General features: G+C 42.2%; 1 protein-coding gene across 3 annotated transcripts in view; it reads right to left on the bottom strand.

Annotated features, from left to right (window-relative positions):
• Positions 1 to 14934, bottom strand: part of mapkap1 (MAPK associated protein 1) — a 15507-nt gene extending 573 nt beyond the window's left edge. Inside the window, exons 1-12 of one of the 3 annotated variants that reach the window (XM_076079600.1) lie at positions 14609 to 14934; positions 13024 to 13502; positions 10247 to 10336; positions 9439 to 9587; positions 8826 to 8998; positions 8569 to 8745; positions 7973 to 8082; positions 6648 to 6755; positions 5944 to 6084; positions 4883 to 5020; positions 3227 to 3324; positions 1 to 1687 (exon numbers count right to left, since the gene is read on the bottom strand). The exon at positions 1 to 1687 is cut by the window's left edge and continues 573 nt beyond it. In XM_076079600.1, coding sequence (XP_075935715.1) covers positions 1565 to 1687; positions 3227 to 3324; positions 4883 to 5020; positions 5944 to 6084; positions 6648 to 6755; positions 7973 to 8082; positions 8569 to 8745; positions 8826 to 8998; positions 9439 to 9587; positions 10247 to 10336; positions 13024 to 13306 — 1590 coding nt within the window. In that variant the 5' untranslated portion in view covers positions 13307 to 13502; positions 14609 to 14934 and the 3' untranslated portion in view covers positions 1 to 1564. Of the gene's footprint in view, positions 1688 to 3226; positions 3325 to 4882; positions 5021 to 5943; positions 6085 to 6647; positions 6756 to 7972; positions 8083 to 8568; positions 8746 to 8825; positions 8999 to 9438; positions 9588 to 10246; positions 10337 to 13023; positions 13503 to 13614; positions 14586 to 14608 lie in introns of those variants that run through there. The other 2 variants (XM_076079601.1, XM_076079602.1) reach the window with 2 other exon arrangements.
• Positions 14935 to 16605: the final 1671 nt, after the last annotated feature.

Here is a 16605-nt window from a genome sequence, read left to right as displayed (position 1 = left end):
GCTCCACATTAACGCATGTCAGCTTCAGCCTACGTCTTTGTGTCAATGCTCGTAACAAACATGTTGAAAGCATTTCCTCCCTTCACAAAACATTCTCAAAGCTGATTTCTTTGAGTATATCCAAACCTGATTTGTTCACCTGTGTGTTAAACTGGCCAGCAGTATTTGGTAACACCGTTTGTGGAATAGGCTGTGTATTGTGCCAGCTTCAGCTAATCACAGCTGCATAGCACTGCTAGCGGCAAAAGAAAAGGTACCTTTTAGGCTTTCTGAGACTTATGTCCGGGGGGCGTGTTGGTTTGATTGACGGGTGTCTCTACCCATCGCACTCAGCCGTGGTGCTCGCTCGCTCTACCTCAGCTCCACCACAATGACTAAATGTGGAATCTAGAACTCATTTTGGAGGCTGTAGCTTGTGGTGCTGTTGAGCCATATTGACTAATAGAGGGAGAGGTGTTTCTATTATTTTGTCCATGCCGGTCATATCATCGAGGTTAAACTCTTGTCAGTATAACGTAACAGAATGTGAGAAAAGATGAACCTAATGAACGGAGTGTAGACAATATTAACGGTGCTAAATTGGATATTCAGAGCATTAACCTAGCAGCAAACAATTATCAATTGTATAATATGTAAAGATATGGAGGAGTAATGTCTACCTGAGCAGAGAATATAGACACTCTCCCTCTGTGTGTGTTGTTATCTGTGCTTCGTTTACATAGCCGGGCCGGCCGCACGTGCCTTTTAGTGCATGTGAGCGTGCCCCATTGGTTAGCTCACGGCCACCGCTCTGCACTGCTCTCATACGGAGGATACAGCTGACAACTCCGCCTCCAACGGACGGCATTGTCCCAGAAGCCTAGCGCCAAACCTCCGGTTCCCCCTCAGATAAGCTCCATGAGCACTTGTGCCCTTGCTTGCACCGTTAGCTGCAAGCCGCCGGCTCAGCCGTCACCATGTTGAGAGCCGCAAAGAGGCAATAGAAATGTTCCCACTTTTGAGGATTTGCTATCTTGATTCAAGGCAGAAGGGTATTGACCTGTTTTTAATAATCCAGACTGGGCTATTTTATTTCTATTACATCATTATTTAAATTCTTGAATGTGAATTTTCTATGTACAGTACATAAAAATGTACAGGGTATTCTTTGTTGTTGAATCTGTTGAAGATGGAAAACAGAAGCTAAGATTTAGCTTTGTTTTGTTTGTTGAAGTTGTACGAATCCATCCTGAAGGACGGAGCTCATATTCAGAGGCAGTGAATGAACGACGGTGACATGACAGCCAAAACTCTGTCCCACATATCTTTAAAGAAGAGCAATTTGTTGGTCTTTTGGTCGTGGGCTCTCTTTGCACCATGGAGTTTCAGAGGCTTCCACCGGCCCCCTGCTCCAGCAGAGACACGTCTTCCTGGTCCGTTTTCCTCCCGTCTCCTCTGACCTGACTTTCCTTTCAGTCTCCGCTTCGGTTCAGCCGAATGCTGTCCGTGTCAGACTGTCGGGCCCCGTCAACGCGTCTGTCCCTGCCTATGCAGACAGACAGGTGGCTGAGCAGCTTCAGTCGGTCTACTGGCCAGACTTCTTTTCCTTCTGGAAACTGAAGCTGGTCCGCCGGCTCAGTTTCCGCTGCTTCTGGGCAAAGTAATCGGCCCGAGAGGTGCTGGCTCGGGACTCCAGGATATAGTTCACCTGAAAATAAACATTCATGATGCGTTTGAGAATGTTGATTTGAAACTTCACCTTGAACCTCTTTATCTCCGACAGTCACAGGCCTTTACCGTAAATACAATGAAATAACAGAGATGATCGCCACCATAGTAGCACTCTAACCTAAGACTAAGTCTGTTCGCTCCTAGATCTGACTCGCATAGAGATCTGATGTGACCAATTTATAGGACAATATGTTCACCGCCGAATTAGCCGAGCTTTGTTAGCCGCTATCCTAAAATAAAAATACGTCTACTAATTCTGCAGGGAGGAAGAGTAAGCAGCAAAAATAATGGGGAACTTTTATTATGAATAATTTATGTAAAAATGAAATGTGTCCATCCACCGTTTAACGGTTCTTCTTCGGGCAAAAAAAGCCATATCTGATCAGACAGGTCACATTGAAGTGTCAAGTGTGAACAAGAGGACAGCTGAGCTCTGATCGGCATCCGGTCACAAAAGTCACATTGAAAAGACGAGTGTGACTGCGACATATGTAGTTCTAAGCAGCAACTGTAGGAGGACATTTTGAAGTGTTTATCAATGCATCAACAACTACACAATTGTAATGAAATAATATAAATGTAGGTCTTCATATTTTTTATGTGAAGTATTACGTTTTTATTCGTCAACAACTAATTTATGTGCAACACATTTAATACGACACATTCTTCAGAACCTGTTTGCACAAGATCATTCATGCTCTTCAATCAATAACTGAGGTAGGAGTATTCAATGATTTTGGGCCTCGTGGGCCAACAAACAACTTTATAAAGTTGTGTTAGCAAACAGCAGATTAGTAGACTAGAGTGTTAACTTACATTGGGAGTGCTTTCTGTGTCCACCTGATACATTTAAGTCTAATCTTCCCTCTCTTTTAGCTCTGTTTTGGTCTCCACCAACCCCTGAGGGAAATATCTCTGCATCTCTGTAGCTGCAAAATGCTCCATCAGTTCATCAGCTAGTCTCTGAACTGTGTCTGTCTGCTGTTTGATGCTGGACAGGTTGTGTACATGGGGTTTATCAGAGCTTCTCCACTGAAAACAGAACCAAAACACTAAAAGACGTGAAAGCAAAACAATGAGCTGAGCGACGCTATAGCAGCATTCCTCCTACTGTCATCCTTTGGGCTCCCTTGCTCCTAACCGCACCCATCTTCAAACCAGACCTTCATTCTAGCTCGAAAACCACTGGATCTTAGATTTGACCCTCACCTCCAGTCTAGAACTCAGGCTTCCTGTCTGAGGTCTCCAACCCTGATTACATCACTATGACATCATCAGGGCTATTATCTCAGACAGAAGAGTACGGCGGTGAAATAAAACTAGATACTCGATAAAAATGGAAATACTCAAGTAAGAAACTGGTACATTTAAACTGTACTTTGCTACTATAAAAATTGAGACGAAGGCGCCCTGGAACAGAACTCATTAAGGCCTGAAGGATGAGCTGGAGGAACAGTTCATGCCAGCACTGAACAGTTGCCCTCAAGAAATAGAAAGACGGTGAAAAAGAACACACCTTCAGCACTATTTCGTTGACAGTAGCAGCATCAGACTCGAAGTAGAGCGGCTTGTAGTCGTGGTTGCTGAGATAAGTGAGCTTAAATATTGCATGACCTGTAAGACACGGAGGAAAAACAGTGTTTAATGAGAAGACAATGGACACGCCTTCTCTTCCTGCACATCTTCAGCCATGTCTTTGTGTGATCCGACACCACGAAGGAGTCCCCTCTCCTCAGGGCTGAGGAAGACCACCAGCAGGACAAAAGAAGAGCAAATTGTAAATAATTGTTTTTGCGGGACAAGATTAAGCAAAATGTCACTTTGGTTTGGCTGGCTGAATACTATGGATTATTATGTGAGAGGAAGGCGCTATAATAAGAAAAGGACTGGCAGCACACCTTCTTTACATGAAAAAAAGGCACAATACATATTCACAGTGACTGTATTCATGCTTTCATTGGCTCTATCAGCTCTAACATGATCAAATGTAATCCAATTACATGCAACAGAAAATGTCACTGAAGAATTCAAGGCGGTTAAAATGACAAAGATCATAGAATGTTTACATGAATTCTCAGAGTAGCTCGTTTTGCTTCTGTAACACCACTCTGTAACACCACTCTGTAACACCACTCTGTAACACCACTCTGTAACACCACTCTGTAACACCACTCTGTAACACCACTCTGTAACACCACTCTGTAACACCACTCTGTAACACCACTCTGTAACACCACTCTGTAACACCACTCTGTAACACCACTCTGTAACACCACTCTGTAACAACGGACGAGGAAACGTCTCCCGGAACATGATTAGCCACTTGTGTCATATTATTGTCAGAAGTCGGAATCTCTCAGTTCAACATTCATTCAATAATTTAACTTTGAAATCTAAACTTGGATCAAGTAGCTTGTGAATAATAAGGTCGGTTTTAAAGGTTGATATAATAACGATAGCTCAACCAGGGCAGCAGCAGAATTTTAGATCCTAAAAATGATAGAATATAAATAGAATAGTTGAGCCCACAGTGCTGGTACTCCTGTCTGCTTCTCCAAACTGCAGAGCAGCTTCTACTGTGGTTACTACACTGACTATAGAGAACCCCACTTCAAACACCCAAAACTGACCTACTAAAGGGACTAGGGGTGACCCCGAATAGTAGACTGTCCGGCGATTTGATCTAAGGAGCCAGATTTGCCAGTCTCACAGTTGAATCGTCACAGTGACGGAAAACTGCGCTGATGAAATAAAGAAAGAATCATAAATAACAGCATGGCTATTTCAACTACATACAGTGCACTACATACAGTGAACCGTTGAATTTATGAACGGCTCTGTTAAGTTTAAACAGGGAGGGACCAATGAGCAAAAAAATAAGTCATGATTTGATGATCAGTCGACTTTAGGAAAGACTTGACCGATCAGATTGGACTCTAAATTCTTAGTCTGGCCCATGAGGTCGGGTAAATTAAGGTTAAAGCCAGTTTAAATTCCACAGGCCACACAATAATCTTAATCCCTAAAGGAAAGGCCACAGTCATGTGTTGTGTTCATCCCAGTGAAGTAAGGCTAAAAGCACTTTTTTCTTTTTTCACAGAGAAAAGCTGTGAGCATGTATCCGCATTGTGCTGTGACGGTCATGTAGAGGCGTGGTGTGTGGTCCACTCACTGGGGCTTCTCTCCTCTACGAGGTCGCAGGCACAGAGGTGGTCCGAGTCGATGGAGATGGGTTTCTGTCGAATCCAGAACTTGGTGCTGGCCTTCTGATTGGTGACCGGATCGATCTCCACCTTCTCTCCTGAAACACCTGAAGAAACAGTTGAGTCCGTTCGGATATGGAAGACATATTGCATACACATGACAACCATGCATTGTTGGACTACATGCATGTTATTATGCACAAACTGCTGCGTTCCTGTTACACGGAGTATCTCTACAACTATTGAATGGACTGTCATGAGATTTGGTACACGCAGAAATGTTCCACTCGGGATAAGTTTTAATACATTTGGGGATGCCATTTGACTTTTCCTCTATCATAAGCTCAAACATTTCAAGGTGTCCAGTACTTTGGTTTTTGGGTTTATAATAAAATAAAAAGATCCGGAGAACCTTTCCGAAAAGACTGTCAAGTAGGTGATCAGGGCAGGACTATAATGGTCTATAATAAAGAACTTAGAAGGAAAGAATTTTAACGAAAGAGACCAGTTTGGGTTTATAAAAACACAATATCCTGAAATCAAAATAGTTTTCACTAAATCAGCTAAATTGCAACCAAGAACATGTGTATTGGTAGGCAGTAGCGGCACACAGTTTGTGTATGCACAATAGATCAAAATGCAAAGCTGGTGTTTTTCTCACCTAAACTTCCACAGCTGAGCGTCGACTATCAGTTTGATTCAGTATCGAGACTGTCTATGCCACCGGGTACGATCTCCCAGGAAAATGTTGCTATCCTTAGCTATCCCGAGTTACAGCTGACAGCATCAATGTACGTTCTTTGCAGTAACTGTCCCCAGTGGACAAAATGGTGGACGGTGGAACAAGCAAAGTCACAAAATGCAGTGTGTCCTGTGCCAATGGATCTAGCTAGCACTAGCTCCAAAAGTCAGCAGATGACATCATACGCTAATTTACATAGCATGACATCATCGCACATTTGTTGGCAGAGGAGCCGTGGACCAAGCTATGGCTGATGGAGGTGGACATGTGTGAGTAAGCAGCATGTACCTAGCTGGACATCTGTGGTGAAGCGCAGCTTGTGAATCATGCTGATCTTGAAGGACTTATAGTGGTGGCTGCTCAACATGTCTTGGACCGTGGTGATGTCAATAGGGGGGTCTTCCTCGGAGCTCTCCTCGCCCCTGGAGCCTGCAGACAGAAGGAAGAGCAGGCACAAATTGACAACAGGGTTGAAGCGAGCTCTTAAATGCTGGGATTTGGAGCTGGACAGATTTTTGGGATAAAATAGAGCAGAGGATATTAATGATGGTGTGAAATTCCAGCAGCAGCGCTCATAATTTGCAGCCGCAGAATGAATTTAGGGGAAAAACTGATCACCGATTTAATCTGCACCCGTGCAGAAATACCAGGTTTAAACAGAATGAATAGAAGAAAAAAGCTGGACTTCAATGTTGAATTCAATGTCGACGTTATGCATGACGCTTTGAGCTATTTGTTACAGCCTTATAACTTTGTAATGTCTGCATGAAGACATTACGGATTGCAATATATCTTTTTTTATTAAAAACAGTGTCCTAGAGATCTCACCACTGAGTGAAAAACAAATGTGAATCTTATTTTGTAGTGATGTATTCTTTCAGTCAAGATGTGTGATCCCTGTCAGAACCCTCTCAGATGTTGGTGATGATGATGGTGAAGCTGGCAGAGTGTGACCGGCGTTGAGAAGATGAGGCAGTTGTGGGTTTACTTACTGTTTTCTCTGACCAGGCAGAACTCCAGGGTGCTCTGGCTCTCCAGTGTTGAGTCCAGGTCCACAGAGACGTTTGGCTCCGTCTGCTTCTCCAGACGATACATGGGCCCTGTCGGAGAATGATGAGTCAGCAACGACAGCAACACACTCAGCCTTAGAGTTTTACAGCTCTTATAGTCGTTGATGCAGAGCTTCATCTGAAGTGATAGTTTTTATAAGATGAGTCTTATTTTCAGTGCAGCTTTTGGCCATCAGTCCTTTAATAATAATACTCAAACTCAAAGTGATGTCCAGTGGTTGATTTTGACTTGTCCGTAAAAATTCCATCATAACCCGATTTTAAATCTAATAAGACAAATGTGTATTTAAAGGTGGTGTCTGTGATTCTAAACCACACTTGTTGTCAATATTTCCTCACGGTTCACTAGCTGTCTGTTGTGTGTGTTCATACACAGCCCTGTGTTCATACACAGCCCTGTCTCTGTGAAGTGGAAACAGACAAAGTGGATCGGACCGAGCCACTCCAACTCTACCGAATGTCATTTTACATATTCAAGCTTCTATCGAGGTATTTGAATCAACATTTGAATGTCTGTTAAAACAGGTGCCTGCCAGCCTCCCTTTGTGTGTGTGCACGTGTGTGTGTGTGTGTGTGTGTGTGTGTGTGTGTGTGTGTGTGTGTGTGTGTGTGTCTCAGCAAGTGGGAGAGCAATCTACGTTTTTGACCGCAGTGAAATTATGTTTTGGCTAAATGCCAACAAATATGGATTTAAGTAGATTCATTCTTTGGATAAAAACATGCTTTAAATTATTACAATCTTTTCAATATATTTGGAGTTTTGGACTGAGACGGCAGCGCTACTAGTTGTGTGTGTTATTTTTTAATTGTAATATACAGGCTAGACCATGCATCTATAAGGGGAATGGAGAGAAAAGATTAACAGAGAGACAATGCCAACTGTGCATTTACTTTTCTGCATATGAATGCAGAATCTGATTATGGAGATGATAAGGGAGAAAAGCCTGTTCCAGTAAAATCTCTAAGCAAACAGTGTAGTGAGAAAATGACACTGAGCACATTTCATTTGGATTCATAATGGCAGGCAGTGATGGGAGATGATAGACAGAATATTTATTTCGGTCATTACAGCTGACGGAGCCATAACACAGATTTACAGCAAAGTTTATCTTTGCTCATTTTTTCCCCAAACTAAAATATACTGCGGTTTTTATTTGGGCTACATAATTGGGGATACAATGTGCTGGACAACCAACCAATCCAAAGACAGAATGAACTTCATCTATCTAGAACGTCCCTGTCATTACCTGAGCCTTTCTGTGAGCCTTTCCTCTTCTTGAGTGCTTTCTGGAGAATTTCCTTCATGGTTACCTTCAGACTGTCCACAGGGATTAAAGAGAAGCCATGGGCAGCATTTCTAAAATAGGGGGAAAAGCAGAAAAGGTAAAGAATGCATCTGTAGATTTAACTTTTATCATCAAGACAGGCGAAATGTAGTAAACAACACTTCACTGCACCTGTAACATTGCAACTAGTAGGCGATTTGCTCATTTTTAACAGGGGGGATGGTTCAAAAGAGAGAATTTCTACCTTTTAATGAATATTTTGAATATGCGGAAAGTTTTGAATATGAGCAAAAATCTTACTGAAACATATATGGGCTATTAAAGTCCAGAGGCTATACAAATATTACCATTTTTGTTTGGAAACACCAGAGAATAATTAGAGCCTGTATAATAGGATTTGGTTCAGCCCTAATACCATTAATCGCTGCACTCTAAGTACATATCTCTCTCTCACACACAGTTTATTACCAGACGCCTGGATAAATCTGGATAACCGCGACATTCCCGTATTCGCCTCCCACTGGTGGTTACATACATGAATATGTTCCCTTACTTACATTCTGACAAACAGTGACTGTCTGGAAGCGAGACCAGGTGAAGAGTATTTCTCCACCAAGGCCAGAGTGCTGAAACCAAACTTGTGGATCGGCTCATTGGAGTCCAGCGGAGGGAAGTCTGTGTCCACCTCGCCATCGTCCTCCGCGATGTGGAGGCAGTAGGCGGTCACATTCTCACTGTGGAGACAGATGTGTTGAGTGTTACGCAGAAATGTACATTCTACCAAAGGGGTGTTGAAATGTTTTTTTTTGCTCACTTCAGTTTGGGCTCTCGTCCCTCGCCTGTGTACTGCCAACATATGAGGCCAATGAGGTCATGGACGCGGGCGTTAGCAATGGTCACCACCGTCATTGGGTGTACTTTCTCCTGAGCCAGCTGCATTGAGAGGTAGACGTCTATCTTTTTTGTTGCCGTTGTGCCAATGTGGCCCTAAAAAGGTGACGAGGACACCATGCAGAGAAAATCCCTGATTACAAAGAGTAAAGGGATACAGCATGTGCTACGTCAAACTTTAGTATCTACTGTGGGGGGCTTCCTACAGGAGAAATTAACAACAATCATGAGGCAGATGTTGTCGTCTGCACTGCTCTGTTTGGTTCCACAAAAGGTGATTCAAGTAGAGGGAAGGGAGCAAATATGGTGCTAATATTCATGCTAGAGTGTGTGTGGGGTAATTGTGTATATATATATAGTTTTGCTATACTGAATCTAAACTCCTGTAATGGTGCATTAGACAGAAGCTTTTCTGTGTTGGATGAATTTAATCAAATAGGCTCACATGTTTTCTTTGCTACAGAATGACATAATTCTAAAAGAGTTTATTTTAAAGAAGATACAAATGAAGAGAAACTACATGTGGAATGACTCACCTTGCCATCAAACTTGGAGTATTCATTGAAGGGGTTGTTGAGCTGCTGGGGACACTGCTCCAGCCGCAGTGAAAGGGTGGATTTGGTACCTGTGGTCCGCGGCCTGTCCTTAAAGTCCCGTTTCTCAAACAGGGACCCCAGATCCTCCACTGGACAGAAAGCATCAGAGCAATGAACAACATGCAACATCACTTGCTTATTTTCAAGTACATTGAGAAAAACTGTTATAACCTTCTGATCAAAACTAGTAAAGAGTAGAGTACTGGAGAAAACTGCAGCATATTTTATTACACGTATATCTCCGTGTAAATACATATTTTAGGTACAAGTCTTTACATGAAGGCACAAAAGTATCTGAAGTAAATCAGTAAAACCAGTTGTCATCAGCTCAAACAAAGGGTTTCTTCCTTGTTTGACTGGAATTTTTTGATAGAAAATTACTCAGTAATCAGAACTCCGTTCATATCACAAAAAAAGAAGTAAACATTCGAATTAAGTCAGAAAAACTGAATGCGATTTGCTGTAACCAAAATGTTTTCTTATCCCAGCGGGTGTGTAGAAGGATCCCATTAATCATCTCCTAACACCCCCTCACCACAGCTGGAGGATCATGGTATCGAGATGTTTCATATAATATTTGAGTATGTCAGAGAAAATACTTTGAAAATTCAGATTTCTTATCAGCTTTTTAAAATTAGAATAAAGATTTTTAGAAAAATTCCCTACGAACAAAAAAATATTCGTAACTACCAGAGCTTTGCTGTTGAAATAAGTTTATTTTTTTATTCAAAATAATACGAAACATTACCTGATTGGGAGTTGGACCTCTCTTTCCATTGAACGTTTTTACATTTGATTTGGTTCTGCCGTTCTTTCCTTAACCTTTCAAGTCTTTGCGCTGAAAAGAAAAAGAAAAAAACAACTTTAAAATTTCAGTGCTAAAAACCTGGGAAAAAAATCATCATTACGTACACCACTACCAGTACCAGTACGCTGTGCTTTGGTTCAAATATATTATGTATATCTTTCATTGGGCCTGTGAGAGCAACACACTCACTCTCTGCCATATAATATTTTGACGGACAGTCACACACACTAATATGTATATAGTACAAACACTAAGAAGAGCTAACACCAAATAAAACTTGTTTACTTTGTTAAAACGCTTTTTGGTTCATCCCTCTCATCTTACCAGCAGCCCCAGGTTTCTCTCGGCTGTCTTGTTGGAGTCCTGATGAGACAGCCACCACAGGTCAGTGAATGAACTCAAGGCTGAAAGTCTCTCTACCCACAACCCAGAACCCAGAACCAAGACCAGCACTCCACCAAACTTAGAGCAAAGCTCAAGGGAGCCAAAAAGAGACAAGCCGTCTACCTTTGGACTCCCTCTATCACCAAAACCACAATTACCTTCAAATTAAAACACCTGAATGTAGCTTAAAACAGATTCACACTCTTCATTTGATTCAAACTCACTATGCTCAATTTGTACACGTCATATTACACACCCACATCCCAACTCAAACACAGTAGCATTTGAAGACGGATTGACCGACAGCCCAAACCTTGAGATTTAAACGAGAACATTTTATTGTCCTTACGGGGAAATGAAGTTGCAGTTGACATTGATAAATGTGGCAATCAGGTGGCGGCGCTCAACAATAAGAATTGCCCGCTTGCTCAGGGCAAATAAAGGGCACCTTAGGGCAGTAAATCTAGCATATCACTTGCCAAAACGGGCAAGTGGTAGTTCAAAATATTTAAACAAATCATGTCGGGTTTTTTCGAAACTGCTGAGAGTTGCACACGCCAAGTACAGATCGGGCACGAGCAAGAATGGTAAATGGACTTTTCTTGGAGCACTTTTCTAGTCTTCCGACCACTCAGAGTGCTTTAACACTACATGATGTCATTCACACACTGATGACAGGGGGCTACCATACAAGGTGCCACCTGCCATCAGGACTAACTAACCATTCATACCCATTCATACACACTGCAGGAGCGATTTGGGGTTAAGTGTCTTGCCCGAGGACACATCGACATGGACAATCAGAGCCGGGGATCGACACAGAAAATGGTGGAAGCTGAAGTCTACCTGCTGAAGCGCAGGTGAGCGTTTCACTTGTCCTTGAAACCGGAGTTTGGTTGGTGTTAAGAAGATGTGGCCTAAACTCCAAATTAATTTCTCTAAATAGAGAATAAACATGGAAAACAATGTTGGGCTTTGTTGCTATTTGATAAGCACTACTAAATAAAACAATGTGTATCGGGACAAGTCTGACTCCTAACCTACTTCCCGGACCAGACAAGTGAAAAAGAAATCATTGACCCCTGAGGTGCTGGATATTTACTCATTAAACAAAGTTGTTCTGTCAACAGTCTCTTTCATAATGGTGGTCTGCAGGGAGAGGCTTTTTGTTCATCCTAATGTCTGATCTGCTTGTCAAAACATACTGATGTCTATCTGGACACTTCCGGGTCTCTCAGCTGCATACATAACAGGGGGTATGTATGCAGCTGTTCAGATCCCAGCTTGTGTCCTAATCGCTAGCTACATCTGGCCCTATGGCTGTCTGCTCTTGAGCCACAGCCATCTTGATGCTCTCTCTTCTGCGGATTTTATGATGGATCTCCTCCTCTACACACCCTCAACGCCCAAGTGGCAGCAGTTTTGTCACATCAGCAACTGACTGACAGATGGAGCTCATAGTATTGACAAATACAAAGAGTTGGTTTAACAGTCGCCGTGTTCCAGTTTGACCATCTCTCACAGAAACATTGTGAGAATACTCTTTTTTTTTTTTTTTTTTAAACAGACTGATATTGAGTTGATGGGGCATAGCTCTGAACAGTAATTGAGAAAGTCCTGTCTGAAATGTAATAAAAGAACCACTCCACAGCTGATCAAGAGATACCCGCCCACTACCTGAGCCTCTCTACCAAGATATAGTGGTAGACAGGATCAAAAGCAGCAATGAGATCCAATAGTACCAATGCAGAACATTCTCCTGCATCACCATGCATCAAGAAATAGTTTGAGACTCTAAGAAGAGACCTTTCTGTGGAGTGCAACCAACAGAAAAGCAGACTGAAAATTGTCAAGAAGGTTGTGCTCATCTAAGACAGCTGCAGGCTTTTAAGACCGTCGCTGTAAAAAGGAGCTTAGAAATGGGACTGTAGTTCTGGTGAACAAATGTTTAACAAAGAGTTATTGGTTATAGAGAGCACACAAGAAGAAAAAATAAGAAGAAAATGAACAATCTGACTGCTTCATTTACAAAGTATACTCGAAATGAATAGTTGTAAATGTGATCTGTGCTCCTCAATTCACAGCAATTACTCACATTCACGCAGTGAACTGCAATCTAACCCCATGCTTTCCACTTGTGTTGCAACAACCTTCAATAGCACACAATTTGACATGAGCCTCACTAAACCACTGGCCCAGATTAGACACACAAACCCCATCCAAACAACAGCAGAACTGGCTTTCTGGCTGCCCCTGCCATCATGACAGAGGGGAAGGGGTGCCTGACAGAAAGCCTGCCCTGCTAACCAGCCGGAGCCTGGAGATGTGCCTACCCGTGTTGGAGCGCCGACGGATGCCGAAATCCCAGCTGGATGTGATGTCCATGGACTGGGAGAGGTCGCAGGCATGATTGTCTGTCACACTGCCGCCCCCCTCGATCAGGGAGTCCGACCCCGTTGACCCACAGCTGCTGCCAGGTACCAGAGCCAGCTGGCACTTCTCCAGATCTACATCCTGGTCTATTAGTACCATCTCACACATTCCTGTATCATCACTGGTCACATGAGACTGTCTGATGTGGGCCAGAATAATGGCCGGGTTGTCCAAGAAAGCCATTTCCTCTGCTTTGGAAAGTGGCTGACAGCTTCGGTTGTTTTCTCTTTGTCTCACCCTCTTGCCTGTATTCCAGAGGATCTCTTTCTCTCTCCTTTCAGTCTCTCTCTGAGAGTCTTAAAGTAGTGGCCGATGAAAAGTGGAGAGCACTCATCTTTTGATTATTTCCTCTGCTCCAAGGCAGTAAAGGTGCCAGCACCTGTTTGGAGCAAAATAACAGCTATTACATGGTGGGGGCGGGAAATGGGGAAATTAAGCCTGAGACTTAGAGCAAAATCTTTAGGAAAAAAATAACATCTATTGACATTTACCAGCCTATTGGTCTGAAGCTCAGTAAGTTATGGTGGGGAACTACTTCTGCTTGGAATGTTCGTGAGTGTATTGTGACAACATGTCACAATACTGACATGTTGTCAAAGACTCCAGTGTCAGCCATCACCGGACACTTGTGTTGACCAGTAAATAAATGACCTCCTACAAAAACAATAACTGGCTGTCTTGAGTATTGACACTGTGAACACAACGCTGTTGGTAATTTCAGCACCGAGATAAGAGCTGTGAATAAGGGCAAAACAATTGCGTACCACGGTGTTACATTAGCCTGGCTGAGGTTAGCATGTTAGACGATGCTGTGACACACTCCAGCCCAAGGACTTTATCTAACGTTGGTAAACAAGCAACACCAGATGACCAGCCACATATTGTTACAATCATATCTAATGTTATCAATGTGTATTATATAACTTTTTGCTGCTAGTTATTAACACAACGAGTTTCCCCGACTGATGCTAACTGCAGCTAATGCTAAGCTGCAAAGTGGAAGTCGGATGTCAATTTTGTCAAGCTTAATTATTGTTTTTGAGACAAACTATTAACATAGATGTTAACTGTTTCATGCTAAGCTTCACTAAAAGAAGAAGTGCTTAATACGTTGCACTCGTGCCCAGCGATACTCTTAAAAACTCTCACCCAACAACCTGATGGTAACAGTTAGGTTAACAGCTAGCGTTAGCTGAACTTTGCTAACTTGCTAACTTAAAACTCCCACACATTAGCTAACGTTAGCTAAGTAAGCGCGAACCATCTACAAGTTGCAGCTATACTCGGTATTCAGACTGTAGAAATATGTGGTCACGAATGTCACTGCACATTACATTGATTGCATCTAGTTAGCTCGTAAGCTTGTATAGGCGAACATCAAGGACGCTTTCTTTGGTTAGCTAGCTGTTAGCTGATCGCGGTTAGCTGCTATCATAGCCTCCCAGAGTAACTGTTAGTTAACGTAAGTTTATGACGTTGTCCCACCTTTAGAAGTCACATCCGATAAGGGAAAGAAATGCCCACATTTCCATATTATTCATGAATATTCCCAGTAGTGACAATAGCTCTTTTCATTAGTAATAATGCACTAGAGCAAAAATCATAACACAACTGCAACCCAAAGCAATCTGCTGTGCTCAGGCTGAGCCAACAGGAGCGAACCCAGTTTCAATTCCAATTCCGGTTCCTCTTCTTCCTCTTCTTCTTCTTCTTCTTCTTCTTGTTCGTCTTCTTCTGTTACTTTTAATGGCGGTTGGCAAACCGCTTTCAAGTGCATTGTCGCCACCCAGTAATCTGGAGTGTGGGCTAAGTATACCCTCTCTAATACGACAACCAAACGAAGAAAACAAAAATAATTAACCAAACAAAAAGGAAACGAATGAAATAAAAGAGAAAGAAAGAAAAGGGGAAAAGCCAAACATTTTCTTTTGTATAATAATGATATTTTCCTCTCCAAACTCTCTTAGTCCATTTTTCAAAACTTGTATTGTATCTCTGACAGGACGTGGTCCACAGTTTCTTCTTCAAACTTTCCATTATTATGCTTTCCAATAACATAGAGGGAACCTTTACTCCCTTTATTTCATTCATTCTGCCATCTCTTAATCACAACTTTCGCTTCTGACTTACTTATATTTACATTAATGTTATTTCTCCCTCTTCAGAGCCCTTTTTGCTGCTTTATCCACCTTCCCCTTGCCATCGACTCCAACATGGGCAGGGACCCACACAAAATTAACAGACACCCACATTTGATGGATTCTGAATAGTGATTGCATTATTTCATACAATCAATCTTTTCTACTTCTGGAGTGGCAACATTTCAAACTCATTAACACTGCACATGAGTCTGATGCTATCACCACTCTCTCTGGCCTGATGTCCTACCCAGTGTAAGGCAATAACAATGGCCATCACCTCACATGCTAACACAGATGCGAGAGACACTGAGTCTCTCACACTCAACATTGAATTCTGGGATTACTGCTGCTGCTGCTGCTGTTCTACCAGTTTTATGGTCTTTAGATCCATCTGTATAAATCTGGAAATATTTGTAGTAATTCCTTCTGATATATGACTTGAAGATCTTACAGTTTCCCCCACATTCATCTCTCATCATTTCAAGGAGGCCAAGAGCAATTGCAGGCTGTGGCAGTAACCAAGGAGGAATAGCCGGCAGAAGCACAGTTGGAGAATAACTCCTATCCAGTATACCCAACTCACTAGCCTTCTTCTTAACAACCCAACCAAAGCTCTTTGTTGGCCTTTTTTCATGTTCTCAATGGCACTTATTGTTGGAACCTTGTTATGTCCTTGTAAACTGACCCAATATGGCATCCTGATCTGGATTCTTCTTAAATCTAATGGCATTTCCCCCATACCTGCAATTTAAAGGCCCCACTACATATCCTTAATGCTTGTGCTTGTATTACATCCAGTTTTCCCAACAAGGTTTTAGACGCCAACCTATATGCCACACAGCCGTAATCTAGAACTGATCTTATCAGACCTACACATAGCTTTCGTGGCAGACCTGTCAGCTCCACACTCTGTTCCCACCATGCATCTCATTACATTTAAAACCTTTTTACACTTATTTATTAATGTGTACGTTCCAGGTGAGCCTAGCATCAAACATTAAGCCTAATTTAACTACCTCATTGATTTAATTGTCACACTTAAATCCTGAATTGAATGGTTAAACAGAAGAGTTCAAAGGGCCGAGATGAGAAGATATAATGTTGGTCAAATACTGTGGTCAAAATAAAATGACTTCAGTTTATTTGCCATTGGGATACAGAAAGTTTGACTCTAGAATATTTTCAATTGTCTTCCTAATCTCACAAAACAAGAGCAAAAACAAGATTAATTGGTTCACTTTTCTTCTTTGCTACCATGTTACCGGTTTCATGACCCCTCAGGTTGATCTCTGGAGCTGTAGGCGGATGCAGAGCTTCAGGCTGGAATTGGGTTGGGAACCA

The sequence above is a fragment of the Anarhichas minor genome, unplaced genomic scaffold (assembly GCF_050575085.1).
Source record: "Anarhichas minor isolate MPS153535 unplaced genomic scaffold, ASM5057508v1 ptg000073l, whole genome shotgun sequence".
Lineage (NCBI taxonomy): Eukaryota > Metazoa > Chordata > Actinopteri > Perciformes > Anarhichadidae > Anarhichas > Anarhichas minor.
Note: the sequence above shows the minus strand (reverse complement) of the source record. Positions and strands in the feature narration are given on the sequence as shown.